This window comes from Rhipicephalus microplus, chromosome 5 (assembly GCF_043290135.1).
Source record: "Rhipicephalus microplus isolate Deutch F79 chromosome 5, USDA_Rmic, whole genome shotgun sequence".
NCBI lineage: Eukaryota > Metazoa > Arthropoda > Arachnida > Ixodida > Ixodidae > Rhipicephalus > Rhipicephalus microplus.
In genome coordinates this window covers 128,482,283-128,498,077 of record NC_134704.1, presented here as the reverse complement: position 1 = coordinate 128,498,077, position 15,795 = coordinate 128,482,283, and the positions used below count along the sequence as shown (strand labels likewise).

General features: G+C 46.1%; 1 protein-coding gene across 1 annotated transcript; it reads right to left on the bottom strand.

The window, feature by feature from the left end:
- Positions 1-12,161: 12,161 nt before the first annotated feature.
- Positions 12,162-14,701, bottom strand: LOC119174238 (innexin inx2). The gene has a single exon (XM_037425068.2). It carries the CDS (start codon positions 14,526-14,528, stop codon positions 13,443-13,445), a length of 1,086 nt encoding a protein of 361 aa, XP_037280965.1. The 5' UTR covers positions 14,529-14,701; the 3' UTR covers positions 12,162-13,442.
- Between the last annotated feature and the right edge of the window lie 1,094 nt (positions 14,702-15,795).

Below are 15,795 nucleotides of genomic sequence, written 5' to 3'. Positions count from 1 at the left end.
GGAGAACCGTCTTAAACGGTTTTGAGCGTCCCCCCCCCCCCCCATTTGTTTCTGTGGTCAGCGACAATATTTAACAATGTACTTAAAGAAGCACCGTAGCGCAGCGAGATGAGTGCACGCTAACACGTGGTGCCTGAGTTGGGAAGCCACGCTGTTAACGCCGTCCAGCGACCTTATTACACGCGTATAATAAGCGGGGCAAAATCACGCGCAACCTTCGAGATACGCCGGCACATGACTGTTCCTGTAATCCGAGCTATAGATGCGGGTGCGAGTGTGGTACAGTCTCTCTAGACTTCCGTCCGAGACGCATCTCTCGCTTCTTATATCCTCCCGGGGCAACCACCTACATCCGCTAAGAATGCGCAACACGGTGTACGAGAACCAACAGGAAGAGAGATATGCAACGAAAGACATATTTGCGCAGCAGGGTTACGCGTGAATCGGGGTCGAAAGGCGAACGAGTAGTTGACCTCCAGAAGACATACCGGAATTAGATTTCCTTTTTAAAATAGCAATCATTGTTGGGGTTTCATGTCCCGAAACCACCGTATGATTACGGGAGACGCCGCAGTGTAGGGCTCTGGAAATTTCGAACACCTGGGGTTCTTAAACGGGCACCTATATCCGAGCACACGGGCCTCAAGCATTTTCGCCTCCATCGAAAATGCGGCTGCCACGGTAGAGATTCGATCACGCAAACTGCGGGTCAGCAGACGAGTACCTTAGCCACTAGGCCACCTGGATGGTTGTTTTCCTTTTCCTGCTTTCCCAGGTGAATTATTTCAATGCTCCTGCACTTCCGGAGACAGTCTTTGTCTAGGAAAAGCGTTCGAAGATTGTGGGCATTCACTGCAGATGCATGCAGCAAAAGAGCAATTGCTTAAGCACTGGCGATAAGGTTCAACGGCAAGCTTGGAGTCAACAGTACAAAGTTATTTATTTATTTATTTATTTATTTATTTATTTATTTATTTATTTATTTATTTATTTATTTATTTATTTATTTATTCATCAAATGCGAAGCATTTTTTTAGCGAACTTCGGTGACTTTGAGCGTTTCTATCTATCTAGCCGCTTACGTTTGGGTGCTCTCGTGGTCACCCCCTTACCTTGGCGTGAACCAAATTAGCATGGGAGGGTAAGATGGTTTGACGAATATGACGCGCTGGTCAAGACATGAATAATGTCACAATCTCGTTGCGTACGTCGTCAAACACTTCCCGCCAGACTGTGGCACATACCCATGGGCGGGTATGTGCCGCTGGTGTGCGTAACGACGAGAACATACATGTGAAATTTCAACGCGCGAGCGTCAAGAAATACCCGACATCGGTAGCGTCAACTCGACAAATGCAAAGAATAGATGCCGGGGTCCTAGCTGGAATCGAACCGAATCATTCTACGTGTCCATGAAGCATTTTACCTCGGAGCTACGCCAGGTCTCGTAGCTACTTTTCAAATAGACGCTAATCTTCGTGGAACATCAATAGTGGTTTCAGTGCTGCCTACCCAATTTTATAAACATTACATATGTACTCCTTCGATACAGCCGCCACGTCGAGTTGACGTCAATTGTGGTTAGTTGCGATGCGCTGAAGTACATTTATGTATCAGTGTCCAGGCCCAGCATCTTCGCGAGCGCTAGCGCTTCATATCAACTTCTGGTGTTTCTAATACGCGCGTTACAGTTGGCATGGTTGCGCAAGTGCAAACAACTGGTTATATAAACATCTGCAACTCTTCAACATATATCTGTGCGTGCAACATTTTTACATATATTTAGCGTCATTTCATTACGCGTCACTCAATAATAAAATTGCAACACGGTAACTTCCTTTCACATGCTTCTCATAACATCGATTCCCAGGTACGTAGGATGTACCGAATTTATTTGTTTACTTATTTCTTTATTTATTCACCTATTTATTTATTTATTTTGCAACACTGTCAACCTTTTTGCGCGAGTCCTTACAGAGAAATTTACATAAAAATAGTAAAATAAAAAAGAACACCATTAGCAAATACACAAATAGAAGTTAGATCAAGATCAAGCGATACATTTGAACTTATGGAAGGCAAGTACAAGTGGTTTCACCAATTCTCTATTTTGCTGACTATAGACACGTCCCCAACGCGGGCAAGCGAAATGCAATCATCTTGCGACTTTCATTACGCTAAGTCCTCGCCATTAGCACGAAAAATTGTACCCCACCTAACACATTTCTTTGAATACTAACCGTGTTGTCTATGGAGGTCTTATATCCGACTTCTTGGGAAAAAAAATTTGTATACAGAAGCCTAAGAAAAAGCAGTCGAACATCATGGCTTGAATTTTCTTTAGAAAGTTTATGGGATTTAGACATATGTATCAGGCATTGTTTATATAGATTCGCCACAAATTCATTAGCACTTTATGAATGAACGACAAGGCTTGATGTCGTTCTTGGGTGGCGTTGTAATGCGAATGACACGATGTCGACCAGGCCACCTGGCAATGTTATCGGCAGCCAACTTGACCGTTTCATTCACCAATTACGGTTAGACTACATGCACAGAATGAAGTCATTTGTTTAGGTGTGAGACGACTTTTGTGCTGCGCTGTTCAGTACATGTTATGCCTAAGAAGAATTTTACGAATAAATTTAAATTTAAGGGCTTTTACGTTAGATTAATTCGAAGTTCTAAAGTTTGTTGGTACGTATACACCCCTAGACAACACACGAAACTTAATTGCACTAACTTTACATGCACGCGAACACAAATTTATTGAATATAACACATCAACAACGCTACATTGACCCCAACTATGCTTTACAAATATGCACAACTTCGGAAACGCCATATCCAAATGTGTGTGCAAAGCGAGCTGACGCTGAAACTAGCAGGCCTTATCGCCGCACCACCAACGTAGTTGTTTTCCATGCCGTGTTATCTCTCCGAAGATTTTCGAGCGCGATCTGCATCAGCCCTGGTAAAGGCGTCCACACGCGGGCCGCTTTTATCCGTTGTCCGCCTCCCGACATCCGAGAAACGAACCACGGCTGCACGGAGCGACCACCTGCTGGTCTAAAAGCCCGGAGGCGAGGTTCCACTATTGGTTTTCCGTTTTCGTTCACGCATTCAATGTACGTCGCATGCTGTCCTAGTCCACGGTGCAAAGCGACACGAAGAAAGAAAGAAAGAAAGAAAGAAAGAAAGAAAGAAAGAAAGAAAGAAAGAAGGAAAGAAAGAAAGAAAGAGAGAAAGAAAGAAAGAAAGAAAGGAAGGGCGAGCCCCAGCGCACTTCTTCGTAGCACACAGCCACTGGTCACCGTTTTCTGTTCCCTGTGTCCCATCCCAGAAGGACCCGTCCACTTATTCGTTTTCCGTATACACGCACGATACCCCCCCCCCCCCTCTCTATTTTTTCCTGCTTTAGCCTCACTTCTTTTTTTTTTCTTTTTATTGTTTCTCTTTTCCTCGTCCTTCTCTGTTTTTTTTTCTTACGACGTATGGGGCACCCTACGCGGCCCGCTTATCCTCCGCTCTTCTACGCCTCTCCGTTTTAACTGTCCCCGACCTTCGCCTTGACACATGGCCTCCGTTTATCTTTCGTTTGCGTTCGGCAGCCGCACTGATTCGGCGTGTGCTGGCTGGCCCGAACGAAAAGGCGCCAAGCGTAGGAAGACAGTGGCCCACTGACTCGAAAGATAAAAGTCGCCCTTGAAGGTCAAGGATGCCACCATTGTTCAGTAAGGACTCGTCGTGGCAGAATGTAGCCGCTTAAGACGATTAACCGGGCGAACAAAGACATTGACACTGCGACTTAAAGAGGCGTGTACTGTGTAAGCAAAGAATGACGATGCTACGACGCGATAACGGGAAGACACGTCCGCTATGGGCTAGGAGTAAACGGTCACACTAAGTGACAAATTCACGCCGTGTACATTACCCAGTGGGTTGCACACGAGAGCGATCACCTCTCGACAGGAGTGCCGGGACGCGCAAATGCCGGCAACGTCGCCGCGATGATTGGATACGCATATCATTTCTCCAAGACTTTCCTACATGTCATATTCATCGAATTCCGTACAGGACGACGCGGTATACAAGTCAGTTTCTCGGCAAAATTGTTTGTCTTGCCATTTTCACATCTTCACTCACACTGTCTCTCTCCTTAAGACTAATATAAATAACTTCATGGACATCCCGTGGAGGGCTGGACCGAGAGGGATAGGATGACCCGATAGTGTGAAATGGCAAACCTTTATTTTTAAAAAATCACAACATAACCACGGATTGAAGGATTATGAATAGGGCGAAGTGTCCATGCGTCCGTCCGTCCTATTGCACACACTTCCATTGGACCAACGCCATCTATAGAAAATGAGACGAGAAATGGTGATGAGACAGCACCATCTATTACAATGTTCGGGAGATACTGCCGGTTACGTACGCCTGACACAGGACAAGGTTAGACTAAGAGGAGCTTCACCCCTAAAATATAGGCGTATTTATCCACCACCAAGCGCCAAACTCGACAGATACCACTCTCGAAACAAACGCCTCTTTCAAAAACGTTGATCTACTCTCAAAACACACCCCTCGTGAAAACGTTGGCCGGATGTCTCCAAGTGCCCGCATTTCTCCCTATGTATTGATGAAAGCACATTCAAAGAAACATCGCCCCGCCGCGGTGGCCTAGTGGCTAAGGTACCCGGCTGCTGACCCGCAAGTCGCGGGATCGAATCTCGGCTGCGGCGGCTGCATTTTCTATGGAAGCAAAAATGCTGTAGGCCCGTGTGGTCATATTTGGGTGCACGTGAAAATTTCTGGAGTCCTCCACTTCGGCGTTTCTCATAATCATATCATGGTTTTGGGACGTTAAACTCCACATATCTATCTATTGTATAATCAGAAGGGACGCAAGTCAGGCTGTTATGACAGCTCTGTAAATTGTTCGTATACACCGACTCCATCAAACTAAACGTATTTTCTACCATTTGGTACTTGTATATGCTCCTGAATCACGCTTTTCATGTATGCGCAGTTAAATTTACAAAAATTCCGCCGGACTTTCACAACGTACCGTTTGGAGAAGGGGCCTCTTGTCATCAGCAGACCTCCAAATCTTCCAGAGGGCCCACGTCCTCCTCCAACGTTGCTTCATACAGCGGAAGACTCTTCCGAACATGTCCCACACTGGCCGGTAAGAATCACCATCTATCCTAAATGCGAAGGCCGGTCCCACGGCCGAAACGCCGGACTAAACCGTGCTGAAACGTTCGTTCTGTGTGAATTACGCTTCTTTATATATATATATATATATATATATATATATATATATATATATATATATATATATATATATATATATATATATATATATATATATATATATATATATATATATATATATTGCCGGTACTTAGCTACGGAGCAGAAACCTGGAGACTTACAAAGAGGGTTCAGCTTAAATTGAGGACGACGCAGCGAGCAATGGAAAGAAAAATGGTAGGTGTAACCTTAAGAGACAAGAAGAGAGCAGAGTGGATTAGGGAACAAACGGGGGTTAAGGATATCATAGCTGAAATCAAGAAGAAGAAATGGACATGGGCAGGGCATGTAGCGCGTAGACAGGATAACTGCTGGTCATTAAGGGTAACTGACTGGATTCCCAGAGAAGGGAAGCGGGTTAGGGGGAGACAGAAGGTTAGGTGGGCAGATGAGATTAAGAAGTTTGCGGGTATAAATTGGCAGCAGCAAGCACAGGACCGGGTTAACTGGCGGAACATGGGAGAGGCCTTTGTCCTGCAGTGGACGTAGTCAGGCTGATGATGATGATGATGATGATATATATATATATATATATATATATATATATAGATAGATAGATAGATAGATAGATAGATAGATAGATAGATAGATAGATAGATAGATAGATAGATAGATAGATAGATAGATAGATAGATATAGGGGTAGGACATGTCAGCGACCGCTTTAACCTGCTGAGAATTCATACAGTTGCTGTCGCAATAAAGAAGAAATATCGATTATCAGCGTAGACAAAACTTCTTCGCAACTTGTTCAATCTACATACGTACGTACTTCTACAAAGTATATTCGTTATTGGCATTCAGACATGTACAGAGCACTTAGGCTCACAAACCGAAAGCATGGCTTTTAAACACTCAATACGTGTTATAGGAGCAGTGGCCTTTGTTTGGCGAGCGTGCCCACAGCCGCGTGGGACATATCAACTTCGGCTGCCAACTTTGACAGGGAAGGAACGGCGCTAGAGATACACGACTGCCGTAAGGGCCATAGGAAAGTACCATAAGCATAAGTATACTGCGGCCTTCGTATATTACCCTTCAATTGAAGCGTATTACTACATCTCTACCGCCATCTCCATCCAGTGACATGCACCAACAATAGCTTCAGTACAAGTCCAAGTCCACCAGTTCTATAGACTAAAAACATTTATCGCTCTAAAAGACGCTGGGTCTTTCTTGCTTCTTCTCTACACTCTCGCAGAGGGTAGTGAAAGTCTACCAACGCTACCTCAGCGCCATAAAACATGGGGCCTCAGCTGTTATTACTCGACACAATGCACATGCGCTATACGACTGTCGGTTTGTCAATACCAATCCAATGCGAGATCACTCCGCTTCATAGAAGGGTCCTTGTAGCTTTTCCTGGATGCTTAATAGCACAAGCCACATATATCAAGTCCACATATACCGAATTACTGTTCATACCAAATAATCGTAAAATCTCCTCTATTATCCTTTTGATAAATACAATATTTTAGACATCAAATCTAGATAACTCTCATAAGACCCTCTACAGATTTAATATTTGTTGGGTGTATTTACTAAATGAAGTATTATGGATGCGTGGTTGTGCATGCCGATGCGTCATCCGTGGTATTTTAAATCACCGTGTAAATAATTGTTCTCACCCAATAACAAATACCGCTTAGTTTAACGTTACAAAACTAATTATTTGCAAACTTCGCGTTCAACGGCATCAAGGTCATTGGCGTTGCAGGCACCCGGCCACTTCGTGCCAGCAGTGTGATTGCTTTGAAAGGCAATGACCCAATTGTGGTTCTGCGCAGCCAGGTTTCTCTCACCCTCTATCTACATCTCTCTGGAATTTTCAGCGTCTTCGATGAAGGTGGCCCGTCAACCTTTGACGGAACCAGGCCTCGTCACACTAATGCGGCGAGATCAGTGGGACTAATTAGGTCATCGTTCCAACCAATGGAATATCAAACGTGGACCGAGCCTAAAGCGTCGACTTGAAACGATCTCGGTAAATGGCCTCGAGTCTGGACTGCAATTGATGTCAACAGTCTTGGTGCAAACTGAGATTTTTCATGTCATATTTTTGATCACGTTATCGTCATTCAATACCCCTGAGTGGGTATAGGTGACGGTATTCCTTGAAAATATAATAATCACGACGGGATTATGAGATATGTCGTTTAATGGAGGGCTCTGGAAATTCCGACCTCCTAGGTTTCTTTAACATGAACCCAAATCCGTATATACACGACCATCAAGCGTTATCACATCCACCCAAAATGCAGCCCCTGCGGCCGGGATTCGATCCCGCGACTTGCGGGTCAACATGCCGTCCGGTGCCATAAGCAGTAGACCACCAAGACGGGTGCCTTATTCCTTGAAAAATCACCTTGTTCTTCTCAAGCTCGTTATGAAAGACTGCTGTTGATGCAAGTACGTATGCGCCACGTGCCCGCTCTCACAGCCAAAATATATATTTAGCAAAGCTACGTACTACGAACGACATGTTTATACAATGGGTGGCCCGACCGTCGCTGGTTCGATCCCAGCTGCGGCTGTCAAATTTTGATGGAGAATAAATACCAGAGGCCCTTTCTTGTGCGATGCTCGTGAAAGAACATCAAATGTTCGAAATTAGTGGAGCCCTTGAGGCATGCCTCATAATTATATCATGGTTTCGGCACGTAAAACATTGATTTTATTTGTACAATATGTCAGTTATATAAAATTGCGAAAGCTGCGCGATAGGAAACAAAAAAAAAAACCAAGACACTAACGTATATAGAATTTCGGATTTCATTGTGATACATGATCGTTATGTGCATTACGAGCGTGAAGGCTAGACGGGTCTCAGTTTACCTTCTTCTGAATGCATCGGATATAGTTTGCCAAAAGCTCGCGTAATTCATCTTAACAGCTTATTTTCTCATTCTTCTTAACGACCCCGTGTTTCAATCGCATACTGTAATCTCTCAAAGTGAGGAATAGTTTAAACGTTAAACCCCGACAGGGTATATTATACGATGCAGCCAATGCACGGGGCTATCAACACGAACATTTTCTTGCAAGGCGGCCTGATCAGAACAAGCCACTACGCGCTCGTTAGAGCAGTGACATTGCCGCCATTAAATGACCAAACCGGGACTCACGATCTTATCCGGCAGAGGCGGAAAACAAAAATCGAGTATCTCCATATCACCGGAAACACCGAGATGAACGCAGGAAAGCATGTTTCTAAATTATCTCTTGCTCGAGCTTCACGAAATCAGGGTTCGTACACGGAGACAAGGTGAGCAACGACTCCCTCTAAGGAACGGACAAAAGAAAATTCAGGTGGGTTCGCACTAGAATGTTGCAATGCTTGAAAGAGGAACGGAGCTGGGAGGCTTCCTTTGTTTCTGTTCGGCTTTCTCTTTTTCAGATTCTCTTTCTTCATTTCTATTACTTTCTTTTTTTCTAAATTTTTACCTTTACTTCTTCCCTTTTTATTTCTCGCTTCCTTCTATATATATTTCTAATTGTATACATGGTTCTGCCAGCGTTATGTCAAGGGACGACACTATACGAAAGACCGGGCTCCTGAAGCAATCCGCACTTATTATCATTGTAAAGGCTCCCGAAGATCAAGAGGAAGAAGACTTAGTCAGGACGCGAGCAGGCTCTCAATATTTTACACACGTCGATCCTGTACGTCACTTTACCTTTGTTGTGCCAAGCCGCGACAACAGCATACGACCACCCGGGACCCTAAAATGCTCTGCACTAAAGAAATAGCATGCAGAAAGAACGGAAGACTTGCACAAATTAGAGACGCGTACAATGAGAAATAAACAAGGAAGTAAAACAAAGCACAACAGCCACCGACGGAGAGATGTTGGCATGAAGGTAACTTATTCATGTGTTCTCTGTGGGCATGCAGTGAAGGCACATCCTTGAAGGAAAAAAGTGCTCACTTCTGCAAACAACACAGTTCATGTCTGCTTCGTGCAGTGTTTTTTCTCAGAAGAAACGAGACCGCAGCAGGAAGAGTGTTTAAGTGTGCAGGATGAGTTGTGCGAACGACTTGGATGTTCCTGGAGCGTTAAATCACTGACTGGAAAAGTACGTAATTAAGTTGACTTTCCGAAAAGTGTGAACTTCGGAAGCCCTCCAACACGGTATATGCCCCATGATCTTGTTATGATTTTGGCACATAAAGCCCAGATAATAATTATTATTAGGTAAAAGAAGGTTGGCCAGGTGTTCTCGATTTTCACAGTAACCCACAGGCATCCAAGTCACTTCGCTTAACCCAGTTGCAAACAACGCACGCTCTGCATTTGAGGCAGACACGAGCGTGTGGCATTCTGTCTACATCTGACGAAAAGATTGAACGCCGATAAATGTCTGATAGTTCCGCTTCCGAACAGCTCAATAACCGCTACCTAGACGGTACTAACTGCGCGATGACAACGTGCGCACCTCAAGGCTTTGATAGTACGACGGCACTTGTGCCAACAACGTTCGGAACTTCTAGTGCTAAATACAAACTATAAATGAGTACTCGACTGCCAGTCGCAAAGAAACACGCAATCCAGTGAAAGTCTGTTTCCAATGGGCACCTACCAGGCCCACTGCCTGTGGAGGGAGGGGTACGCAAGCTTCGCTCCCAAAGAAATTCTACTGGAGGGGTGTGTTTTACCGAAAATAAGCTATGAAAATGGCCGTTTTCCTAAAGTAGTCAAGGTCTACAGTAATATTCGAAACCAAAACCTCACTAGGGACCTGATATAACCACAAAATGATAGTCTTCTGGCGTTCACGAAAGCAAGAGGTGCTTTTGTGCATTTTGTATTTTGCATTTGAAACCACCGCTTGATTTTCTTTACAAAGAGTGAAGTATAACAGAAACTTCTAATGACAGCTACACTTGCTTATAGGCACTGATTCGTCGAGCACTCGCAACCTTACTACCCTATGTGAACAATCAAATTCCATCACGCGAAAAAAAAAATCTCATTGCATTGTGTGGTCAGAAGTTATGGGGCCTCTAGTCCAGGGCTCCGCTGGTTTTTGCCTCTTGCTGGACGTGACCCAGAAAAACATTCTACACCACCAGGTCTGAGCCGGCGTGTTGTGGCTGTCATTGGTTCAGTGGTAAATTATGCCTCGCTGAGAAGACGTTTAAACTTTTGTGGTCTGTTTTTGCATCCGTTTGAAGAAGAACGAAACTTTATTCGTGGAAAAGACTTCGTTGCAGCTAAAACAGCGCAGCGACACGTGGTCGGGCCACAATTCCAAGGCACCGCTGCCTCTGACCATCGTTTCAGCCCTCCTCTTCAGCTGGTACTCAAGGACCGGGCCGGACAGCATTGCCTCCGACTTTTCTCTGCTGTCATTCCATTCCTGCTCTTCGGCGTGTGATGTGATAGAGCGTCGGTGTGCTTCCATCCACACCACGGGCATACGTCATTGTATGCTGTGCATTGCCTTGAAATGTGATGCAAAAATACGAAGGCAATTCGCTAAACCACGGACAGACATGCCGGCAAAGATGTGACGCCCACCAATCTTTGGAAAAAAAAAATGCGCGTCAGATATGCACAGGATTCAAACAGGAATCCACCCTAACTTCCATGAAGATTAAGCCCAAATTTTCACACGATAAGTATAAAGCGACAGTGCGAAGGCGTTGGCAAAGTTACTTAGACTGGACAGGAGTTAGCGTTTGCTAAGATTAAAATTGCCGGTAGCGACTGTGGGCGGAAGAAGCCAGGAACAGGGCGGCCTGTACTACGCGATCTATTGCTGACCGCTACCAGAAATGCATGCGATTACGATGGGACGCAGCACTCGTGGAACACGGTGGCCGGAGGTATTACAACAGAAGAAGGAACAACGTGCATATAAAAGAGCTAAGCGGTGGGTACTAACCCCTTCTGCACGTTCCAGTGACCTTGCTCATGCGCCTAGCGGTAGGCCTGAAATCCCGCATGCCGCCAGGTGACGTTGATGGTGATAAGTCGATCAAGGGGCTTTATTGCATATTAAGAGTTTTTGATGCTCATGACTCAACTGGCGTAGCGCGTGCAAACGCTGAGTAGACGGGCATGTTTTGTTAGCTCGTACGTAACGCCACACTTATTCTGCCCGACTACTGAAGATAATAAAGGAAAATATGGTTAACGGAGTGTTTGCTGTCAAGTCACGGGATTCGCACAACAGAAAAGTCGCTGCTGTTTCGTTTAGCAGTAAATATTTCGCACGTCGATATTTTAGACAATGTGAACCACGGACCCCACGGCCTGTTCATAAACGCGACAGAAAGGTACAAATGATTAGTGGAGTTTTGTGGTGCAAGGGCCAAGGAATGGCCAAAGAGCAAGAAGAACGGTTAAAATAATCACGCGCTTTAGGTAGCGTAGCCACCACATCTATTCTAAGGCGACACTTCAAAAATGCTGTTCAGGAACAATGAATAAATATAAAGTACCTGTGCTGTAGTTAAAAGGTTCTGCACTATTTTCTATCGCCGGCGGACGTGTCACGTGCAAAGCTTAAAGAAATGCATCGCAGGTATGCCTCTTCGCAGACCTGCGACTTTGCTCGCGGCAGCGGGACGCTGACATCCACTGATATGACAGCACTGCATGCGTAAACAGAACGTGAGAATTTACACCACGTTAACCTAGCAGCTCAGCCTTCCACTCACGCGTGCACCAGAAGGGTCATTGTCCATTGGCACACATTTAAGACTTCTCAAAAAACAGCGCCGGGAACTACAAGAATTAAAGAGAAGGCCTGACTCCCCGCGCATGCGCTGTAATAACATATGTCCCTTCGAGAAAACATGAACTGATACGTCAAGAAACGACCGAAGCACACAGCTCAGAAACGTCGTATAACATTTATTCATCGCACCATGATCAGCCAGACATTTGTTTTTTGTGACACTTCCACGTATACACGCACTCACACAAATTTTTTTTTTTAACCGATCGCTATCTTACAGACCTTGATGTACAGTACAAAAATAAAGCATTTGAACGACGCCCTGGCAGTACATAATCCTCCTCGCTTAACAAGTTATGCTTCGCGCAACTAGAAAGTGCAATACCGTACAAAAATAGTATTTAAGAAATGTTTGGCAAGGCACTTTTCTTGTTCTCCGTGCAGCCGGAGAGCGAGACAGAACTATCTGGCATTGTATAACGCACGCCAGTGTAAACATGTACAAAAATAAACTGACGAAATGCAAGAAACAAGACACCATCTCCAACAACAAATCATCATGTTATGGGGGAAAAAAAGGCGACTCTAAAGGACAGAAATAAAAAAAAGGGGGGGAGGGAGGAAATACTTGCAAACGAAGTCTCTGTGCAACGTTAAATAAGAGACCAAGCTGCAAGAAAATGGACAATAAACATCTGGAAGACTTCGGATTCTTGTTGTTCCCAAAAGGCACTGAGTAACATGAAAAAAAAAAAAAAACGAAAATATTGCTTTCCCTCATCGCGGAGAGTATAGATTGCAACACTTACGCTTAAAAAAAGAAAATAGACAAACAAGATGCTTGTACTTCAAGCAGCAGTCGTAAACGACGTCGCATAGAGATTCTTGATGACAGAACAATGACAGAAAAAAAAAGATTATGACAAAATGCACGAACAGCATGCAAACACAGCAGACTGTCCCTATCTTGTTCTAGTTTTTAATTGCGTATGATGTAAATTTGTTCCTAGGCTCACAGCTACCGTGACAGTGATTACACGAAGTAACAACTCACGTACAAAAAAATACAACAGTGGCAGCATAGGCAGCTCTGATATTGCTCCCTCCATCATCATCATCTTGGCACTTCAAATGCCTTGCCTGAAGGCACGCTGTGAAAGGCAGCTCATGTCAAAAGTAGTTCGGCTAGATTACTGGCTCCAGATGGCAAAACGCCATCTTGTCTTTTGTCTCCCTCGAAGGAGCGCGTTCATACCGACAGAGAGCTCGAGCTGCCGAGTTCACGAAAAAAAAAAAGAATGAATAGGTACGGACTTGCCAGTGGTCAAGGTCGTCTACAAATCATCGTGCCCGAAACCGCAAGACGCGGCGTCGTTCAGTCGTCGGTATTCGAGAAAAGGAACGCGCACGAGAGAGACAGCGGCCGTAGTCGAGCGTTTACGCGTTGTCGATGCTCTTGTGGTCGAGGCGTCGCACGTAGTCGTTGATGAGATCTCGGAAGTTGACGGGATCCATGTTCTTGCAGAGCAGGTCGAGAATGAGCCAGTCGCCGAGCTTGCAGCGGTCGCAGACGCGCTCCACGTAGTCCTTGTTGGCGAGCTTGGCGCGGCGTCGGAGGACCATGAAGCGGATCTGCGGGAGGAAGATGACGAAGGCCCTGTAAATGAGCACCACACCGGAGAGCACGGCGAGGATGATGAACCAGAACCAGAGGAACACGTAGATCTTCTCGTTGATGATGTTGATGGGCAGGATGCACATGGCATCGTGCTTCTGCACGTCGCCCGAGGAACCGTACATGTGGAATGTGCACTTGGTTAGCCTGGGGAACACCTTGATCATGGGGTCGAAGCGCACGGACCAGTCCCACTCGGTGAACTGCAGCACCTTGGAACCGTAGCTGGAGAACTCACCGCCGAGGAACATGTCCATGAGGAACATCTGGCCGACGACGTTGACGAAGTTGCACACCTCGGCCACCACGTATCCGTAGAAGAATATGTTGTGGTTGTTCAGGTTGATGGTCAGGTACTCGACAAGCAACTTGCGACTGTTTTCTTTGGCTTCCTCGGGTAGGATCGGGTTGTTGAGGCCCAGGATGAGGTTCTTGACGCGGCCGCCTTCGACAGCCTTCCAAAAGTAGCGAGGCACGTAGAAGAGCACGGCCTGCAGGAAGAGCACGAAGCAGACCCACTGGTAGTAGGCATGGTAGACGCGCTTCTCGCCCGGCGTGTACTTGTCCACGCCGGGGTAAGGCACTTGGACGCCCACTTTCTTGTGCCAGGCGTCAGTGAGCGAAAAGGTGGTGTGTATCCAGCAAAAAGTGTCCAGCAGGTTAGGCGGCACCGCGTCTTTGCTGATGCAGTCGATGGGGTCACCGATGTACTGCCTGCCCGTGACCAAGATGCTGAAGGCGATGAGAATGCACACCGTCGCCTTGTAGTGCAGCCGAAACACATTGTTGTCGATGACCGTGAAGTCGGTCTTGAAGAAACCCTTCAGGTTCCCGAAGAGCTGATCCATGGCTGCAGTCGCTTCGCCGCGCCTCCTCCGGCTGCCACGCACTCACAAGAAAAAACAAAGAAAATAAAAGCAGCGGCTGGTGAAGCACGCTTGCGAAGCGTTCGCCAACTTCTAGCGCAACTGACACTTGTTGCCGGAGCGCAGCGGCCCCTTCGACTGCGGCTGGCGGGAAAAAGGAGCGCGAGCAAGGAAGCCCCCGCAGACGGCGGAACTGGCGTAACAAGTTCCTCTCTCCAGGCTTCAACTTACAGCCAATCACGGCTCGTCACGAGAGTGGCCATCCTGCTGCGGGGCCCCACTCACGACGTCATGCACGTGGTCCCCCTTTCCCCCCGTGTATCAAATGCACCCCTCTGTTTTTTTTGTTTTTTTTTAGAACGAATACGAACGCTCCCCTTTCTCTTCCAGTAGTTTCCCCTTGCATGCCGCCGCGTGCTGTAGAGTTTTTGAAAGGCCAGTGAAGTCGCTCCATCTCCGCCGCGCTGCTTCTTCGAGAAAAGCCAGGGAGACGCGTGTCTTGAGATAGCGAAGCTCCGGGCTAGAAGCACTGCGCGCTATCACGTCTGAGGCGAAAGAAACTTGAGTCACGTAATGTGTCCCAACGTGGTCCGAGTCTTTCTTTGGCGCCCTTCAAAGAAAAAAAAAAAGATCCAGCGAAGGCAGTACACTTTTCAGCCATTTCATGGCATCATCGACATGCGCGAAACGTGACCAATATTCCAGAAACGAATGAACCGATGACCTCACAATATGACGCTAGGCAAAAGAGTTTAGTCTTCTTGCGAAATGTATGCGTACCGCGAACGTGAAACAAGGGTAAGTAGAAGTTGTTTGTGGGCTCGCGCATCGCAGCGTCCCACGCGATACTGGGCTGGGCGCCTTGTCCACGCGCATCGCTGCTACGTGAAAGCTTAGTCACGAGGCACGTACCTATAATGCGAGAACCATCCGGCTTTGACACGACTCTAATCATAGGCTGCCCACACATCCAGTAATGGCTTTTGTCGCATCGTCCTAGTCGATACTTAGCGCCAGAGTTTGCAGTGGATTTTGTTTTATGATTTTTACCGAGTTGCTTGGACTATTTCGTTGCCGCTTGTCACTTTTTAAAATTTTTTTATTGAGAGTGAGGGGGGGGAGGTTCTTGGTGTTTTTCCAGCAAAGGTTACAATTTAACAAATCATCACGTTCACCGATAGCGCCTTTGCCGATATCTTTAATGTTTGAGTGTTAAAGTCGAACACACTTCGGGGGAATCCACAAGTAA

Bases quoted from the DNA above. Each gene is read 5' to 3' on its own strand.
- LOC119174238 (XM_037425068.2), bottom strand. From the start codon at position 14,528: ATGGATCAGCTCTTCGGGAACCTGAAGGGTTTCTTCAAGACCGACTTC.